General features: G+C 65.7%; 1 protein-coding gene across 1 annotated transcript in view; it reads right to left on the bottom strand.

Moving 5' to 3' along the window:
- Window positions 1-2,776: 2,776 nt before the first annotated feature.
- MNEG_11046 (hypothetical protein) overlaps window positions 2,777-6,480 on the bottom strand; it is a gene marked incomplete at both ends in the record, with an annotated part of 5,323 nt that continues 1,619 nt past the window's right edge. Inside the window, 6 exons of the mRNA XM_014040481.1 lie at window positions 2,777-3,211; window positions 3,605-4,153; window positions 4,451-4,676; window positions 5,016-5,074; window positions 5,346-5,501; window positions 5,940-6,138. Of these exons, the coding sequence (XP_013895935.1) occupies window positions 2,777-3,211; window positions 3,605-4,153; window positions 4,451-4,676; window positions 5,016-5,074; window positions 5,346-5,501; window positions 5,940-6,138 (1,624 nt within the window). The remainder of the gene's footprint in view (window positions 3,212-3,604; window positions 4,154-4,450; window positions 4,677-5,015; window positions 5,075-5,345; window positions 5,502-5,939; window positions 6,139-6,480) is intronic.

Genomic DNA, 6,480 nt, shown 5'->3' with positions numbered 1-6,480 from the left:
ATTCTGCTGCGCACCCCTCTCGCGTGCACTGCATCAGCCTTGCCACAACGCCAAGCCGCAGCCTTCTTGCGCCGCCGCCGCCGCCAATCAAAGCGGCGCCCCGCCTCACCAAGGCATTGCTCATGGGTGCGGCTTCTGCTGAGGCCAAGCTGTCACCCATCACCGGTGCCCCAAATCAGCTGCGTCCTGACGAGCCTTGCGACATAGCGCCCGTCGTGGCGGGGGCGCGTCGCCGGCCCGCCGGCCACTGCGCCGCTTCACCGGCAGTGCGGGGGCTGGGCTTGCACGAGCAGGCTGTCCGCACATGCAGTTGGGAGCAGCGAGCTACCCGGTGTCAACGCGGCCATCCAGCAGCACCCGGTGTCAACGCGGCCATCCAGCAGCACGAGTCGCGGCCGACGTGTGGACCTGATCCATGGCTACGTCCTGCGCTCCCTCGCACGCGTGTGTGTGTACCAACTCAACCCCCCACCCCCGCTTTCCGTGACGCGCGCGCCTCGCGCGGTCAGCTCCGGCGCCCACCATGCGTCGCTGCAGACCAACGGCCTGTTTGACACGCTGCGTCCCTGCCTCCTCCTCGCAAAGCCGACTGTGAGAGGCTCTCAGCTGTTGCGCAGAGCGGAGCGCGCCGACCGCCATCATTCAAACCCCAGTTCGCGTCCCGCGCTCAGCGCCCCATCGCCGTGAGTACGCTTCGCCAAAGGCCGCGAAGGGCGTCAGGGTTGATAGTGCACCTGATCTTTTTTTCCCGCTGCGCTTTTCCGCACCGCATTTGGGCGCGAAGCATGCCCCAGCATGCAAAGGGCACGCGCTGCATAAGCGCGTCCGCTCGTCTGCCGCACTGGAAGTCCGCGCTTATGCGCAAGGCCTGCTGGCTGAGACGCGACTGCATACCAGCCGCGATGCGCGCGCTCAGGCACCCTTCGTCTTGGTCTCGCTCCCACGTCTAGCTGTCGCTAGGGGTGAGAGGAGGTAACAAGCGTCGACACACAAAGAGAAGCCAGAACAGTAGAGTACAGGAAAGCCGAGACAGTGCCCTCAGACAACGCGTGGCCCTGTCGGTTGATAAGGATTATGGAACCCTGATTGCATTGACGGCAGCACTCGGGGACCTTCCATCATTGGCCAGTGCAGGGGCTGTCAGGGCGCCGTCACTTGGGCGCCTTGGGCAGGCCGAAGTTTGCAAAGGCGCCGCCAGGCGTGCGTGCGCTCCGCACGGCCCTAGCCACCGCGGCGCCAGCCCGCCTGTCCGCTGTCTGCCAGGGCATTGACCAGCTGGGGCGCGCCGGCGGCGCTTGGCGCCCCGCGGCGGCAGATGCCGACGGCCGCTCGGGCGCGGCCGCAAACGTGGTGAAGGCGCCGCCGGGGGCCGCCTGAGACGCCCACAGACTGTCCATCAGCAGCTGCAAGGGAGGCGCAGCGCAGCAGGCAAAAACGTGCGCAATAGATTTTGGGGCGAGCCCAGCAAATTCGCATGCGACGGAGTCGTGTAAGGTTGGCTGCTGCGCCGGGTGCATGGTGCGCTGCAGCGACGCGTCGCACTCATGCGCACCTGGCTGTCCCGGCCCAGGCTGCCGCTGCCCAAGGTGGCGTGTTTGGGGGCTGGTAGCGCCCCATACGTTCGCTCATACTCCTGCAGGGGAGGCGGTAAAGAAAGCCGTTTGCTGAGGGGCGCCGCCAGGCCAGCAGCGCGCACAGCGACATTGTTTGCCCCGCGCGCTGTGCACCAGGCTGCGCACACTGGTTGCGCGGAAACGTTTTCGAGCTACAAAATTCAGCTCTGATATTGTACCTTGACGCCGTCAAGGATCAGCGACTGCAAATGGGCTGTTTTCCCCATTATCTGCAGCGGTGCAAGCGAGGAGAGGTCGTCCCAAGCCCACAACGCCCCGAGGTATATTCTATATATTGCCCTCTCCAGTTTTGAATGTTTGAATCATACGTCACGGCCTTGAGGCTGACAGGGACGAAGTGCCGTATGAGTGGGCGCTGCACGCGCAGCTTTCAAGGACGGGTGGCAGCTTGCAAAATACTCAGAAGTAAATGCGTACTGCGGAATTTGTGTCGGCGCATCTACACAGGCGCGTTCCTCAGACCACAGGTCAATGTGCTGGTCAAACTTCGATCAACACAGCTTCACACTTCACGAAGGGTCGGCTACTTCACTCGGCTCTGCAGGGCCCTTGGGCTTCGGATTTGGGCTTTGTGACACATGTCGTGTTTAAAATCAGGTGAACAATCTGCTGGTGCAATCGCATTACTACGTGATGTTTGCACAAGTTGCCGGCACCATACACATCTACACCCTGGTGGTGACCAGGCAATGACGGGCAATCAGAGCAGCAGCACGCAGATGCACGTGCAGGAGGTCCCCAGCTTTCGCCAGACCCGGCCGAACAGGCAGGCATCCGACATGATGCGGCGAAAAGAAATGGGCAAAGCAACGTGCAACAGAGAGTGGACGTGCCGTGCTTCTCAGTCTGGATTGTGCGCCGGGCAGCATGTGGTGCAAGGTCCACATGGGAGACATTTCGTCAGGGGGCGGCCAATCAAGCACCGCTCCTGCGCAAGTTCCACAGGTCAAGTATCAGGTTTTCCCAAAACCACTCCCCGCGCCTGCCTCCGCCGTGGGCGACCCGCCGCCCCAGCCTGGAGCGAACCTGAATCATGCGTTCTAGCCTCTATTGCGTTGGGGGTCCATTTCGTTTCGAAAGCCCTGAATCTGCCCGGCGGCCGAGCGAGGGCCCCGCCGCCGTGCGCCGCGCCCGTCCGGGCGCTACTCGCCCCAGCCCGTGCTGCTGACCGCCGCCACCGCCCGCGGCGACGGCCTGACCTGCGCCGCCTCCCTCGGCATGCTCGTGCGCCGCGCCAGCGCCGCCGCCGCCGCCTCGTTGTGCACGCGCGAACCCCCGTGGCCACGCGACAGCGTCCGCTGCCCGTGGCGGCGCCGCCGCACGGTCGGCATCAGGCCGCCCAGCACGCGCGTCAGCCAGCTGATGGGCACTGCAGACGCGCCGATGGCAATGCTGACACCCCACTCCGCCGCGTCGAGGGGCACGACCTTGAAGAACATGCCCATGCGGGTCTGCATGATGATGGCCTGCAGGCCGACCGTGATGGCGATGACGGCCAGGAAGATGGGAGAGCGGTGGATGCCGCCAAACATGTTGAGCTCGTCGCTGATGCGGCGCGCGTTGATCTCGTTGAAGACCTGGCGGTGGTGGTGGGTGGTGGTGGTTGTATGTGTGCGCGCACGCGCGCGCGCGCGTGTGTGTGTGTGTGTGTGCCCGCATGCATGTGTGCGTGCGTGCGCGCGTGCACGCGTGTGTGTGTGTGTGTGTGTGTGTGTGTGTGTGTGTGTGTGTGTGTGCGTGTGACGGTGCCGCAGCGGATGTGAGCCCGGAGGGCGCTCAGCAGGCAGGGGCCTCCCGCTACACCTCCACCACACGCCTCGTCGCCTCGGCCGGCAAATCATAGATCATGCTTGCATTGAACCTTCGCAAGCAGGCAGACACCCGACCGAAAGCACACACACACTCTGCTAGTATGCTGCCCCTTTCCATCGCGGCCCGCGCTCTATCCAGCCCCCCCCCCCAGTACCCACCTGCAGGAATATGAAGCTGTTGAACAGCAGGCTGTCCCCCCTCCTGAAGTCCTCCTCATGCTGCTTCTCCAGCCGCGCCTCCCAGTACTGCTCCACCACCCGATATGCCGTGTACGCGTCACACGCACTGCCATCAGGACACAGCGCGTCCTTCTCCGCGCCCGGCACGACGCCGGGGGCGTAGACGCGCCCCGTCGCCGCCAGCACGCCCGCCGCGCAGGCCGCTTGGTCGCCGACGTGGTCCGCGCTGCCGCACGGCCAGCCGCATGTGTTCAGCATTGAGCAGTACGCACCCGCGGCGGTCGAATTCATGCCCAGCCCGCCATCGGCCTGCGGCAGGGCCATCCTGTAGGCGCAGTAGTCGGCGCGCGGCGCGGACAGGGGGCCGCTGGAGAGCAGCTGGCACTCGGAGGTGGTCCAGTAGCGGCTCCAGTTGAGGGAGGGCAGGGCATACATAAAGAAGAAGAGCCAGAACAGCTGGTAGCAGCCCTGGACGAGGACGTGCTTCCACATCTTGGTTGTGATGAGGGGCTCGTCGCGGCCGTGGGGCTTTGGTGGGCGATAGGGGGGTAGGTGGAGGGGAGGCCAGGGCAAAGCAGGGTTGAGCAAGGGTGGAGGGGAGGGGAGGGGCCAGGGCTGGACGGGGTTGCGCAAAGGGGGTGGGGGCAAGGGGCTACACCACACGAGGGAGAACGGCGGCGAAGGAGAGTCAAACAAAGCCGTCAAGGACAGGCAACGGCGTCCACAACAACATTGCACGCATGCACATACACGTGTGTACTCATGCACAAGTGTGCACTGAAACACATTGGTCAGGTGCCCCGAGGCCAGCCCACAGGGCCCCACCTTGTCGTTCAGAAGCTCTGGGTTGGGGTCCTCGGTCGCCAGCGCCAGCGCGCCCATGGTGTCCATAATGAGGTTGACCCACAGCAGCTGCAGCACGTTCAGGGGGATGCGGCCGCCGACCACCGCGCCCACAAACGCGATGACGAGGGCCACGAAGTTCACGGTGAGCTGGAACTGCAGGAACTTGCGGATGGAGTTGAATACGGAGCGGCCCCACAGCACAGACCTTGAGGGGGAGGGGCAGCCAAAAGTGTGTGTGTGTGATGTGTGATGTGTGTGTGTGTGTGTGTGTGTGTGTGCGCGCGTGTGTATGTGTGTGTGTGTCCATCCACACAGCACTGGTCGTCATCACAACAGCAGCCAAACCTCTGCCAGCCCCACGCCCTTAGGTTGCACCACCCCAAACATCGCCAAGCGGGTACACAGTTAACAAGAGAGCGCTTCTGGTCGACGCCGGCGGCGCCAGACACAATTGCCCCCCCCCCCGCTCCGCTGCATGACAAGGGCCCACGCGTGCCGCCCCCAGGGGTGCGCGCCCTACCCGCCCACCCCGACCCCATCTCACTTGACAATCGAGCTGAAGTTGTCGTCCATAATCACAATGTCTGCCGCCTCCTTTGCAACCTGGGGCCATTCGGTTGGGGTTGGGCAGGCACGGGGGTGGGACGGGCGGCTGCCGGCATGGGACGCTTGGTTTGGCTGCCAGCGCAGGGTCTAGTGCGTGTCAGGTACGCGTCGAGTATGTGGCGGGCGCATTCGTGAATCCCACTGCACCACACAACATGCCCCGCGAGCGCGACCTCGTCGCCGCCGTCCCGCCGTCCCCCGCTCCGCTCAAGCGCGGTCCCGCCCCGACCCGCCCGGCAGGGCCGTTGACCGGGCCCGGCGCACCCACCTCTGTTCCGGCGATGCCCATGGCGAGGCCGACGTCGCTCTCCTTGAGCGCAGGCGCGTCGTTTGTGCCGTCCCCCGTCACGGCCACGACCTCGCCCTCCTTCTTGAGCAGCGACACCAGCGTCAGCTTATCCTCGGGGGAGGAGCGCGCCAGGACCTTTTTTTTGGGGGGGGGGATCGCCGTCACTGTGATGCTCAGAATGGGCGGCCAAGACCCGGAATTTCACACCCGAAATGGGAGGGCTGGGGCCAGGTGGGTGCGGCTGGTGGAGGCTGGGAGGGCCGCACCATGGATGGAGCGCGTGCGAGATCAGCGCCCGTGATTTAGTTTGATTTGACCGAGGAGGCACGCGCTCGGTGCGGCCCACTCCGCAACAAGCCGCCTGGCATGCACCGCGCGGCGCGACGTTACAGGCACGGCGGCGCGCATCGCGCCCCCTCGCCCCAAGCACGCGCCCTTGTTCTTCTCCTAGGCCCCGGCCACCCACTGGCGTGGCAGCACCAGCCGCCGAAACCTCCGCCCTCGGCCCCAGCCAGCCTGCTGTCCAACCTCCCCCCTCCCCTCGGGCCCCCCTTCCCTGGCCCGCAGCCCCACCTGCAGCCGCGGCAGCAGCGGCATGAGCTCGTGCGCCGGCATTGACCTGAAGGACGGCCCCTCCAGCGCCACGCCGTGATCCGTCAGGATGCCGCACTCGCGCGCGATGTGGCGCGCCGTGTGGATGTTGTCGCCCGTCACCATGCGCACCACGATGCCGGCCCGCTGGCAGACGCGGACGGCGTCGGGCACCTCGCGCCTGCAAATGCAGGGGGTTCGCGGCGCGCGGGCGGCGCGGGGGCGGGCGGACGCGAGGTGGCGGTTTTTGGGGCGTCGCGGCGGGGCTGCCGGCACCGTCTTGCCAACCAGCAACCCTCTCCCGCGGCAAGCCTATCACTATTCGGTAGCACGTCCGAGGGAACCGCGCCCGTCGCTGCAGAACAACAGCCGCTTATCTTCCTCGGTCCTTGCGCGCGGCGCGCCCTGCTTTTTGGGGGCAATCAGGTGCGCCCCAGCAGCCCCAGCGGCCAGGAGGCCGCCTGCCCCGCTCTCTCACCCTTGCCTCTTCCCCCTCCCCCATCCCTTCCCCGTACCTCCACCG

This window comes from Monoraphidium neglectum (genome assembly GCF_000611645.1).
Source record: "Monoraphidium neglectum strain SAG 48.87 unplaced genomic scaffold scaffold02569, whole genome shotgun sequence".
Lineage (NCBI taxonomy): Eukaryota > Viridiplantae > Chlorophyta > Chlorophyceae > Sphaeropleales > Selenastraceae > Monoraphidium > Monoraphidium neglectum.
The sequence above is the reverse complement of the archived record's forward strand: the minus strand, read 5'-3'. Positions and strand labels throughout refer to the sequence as shown.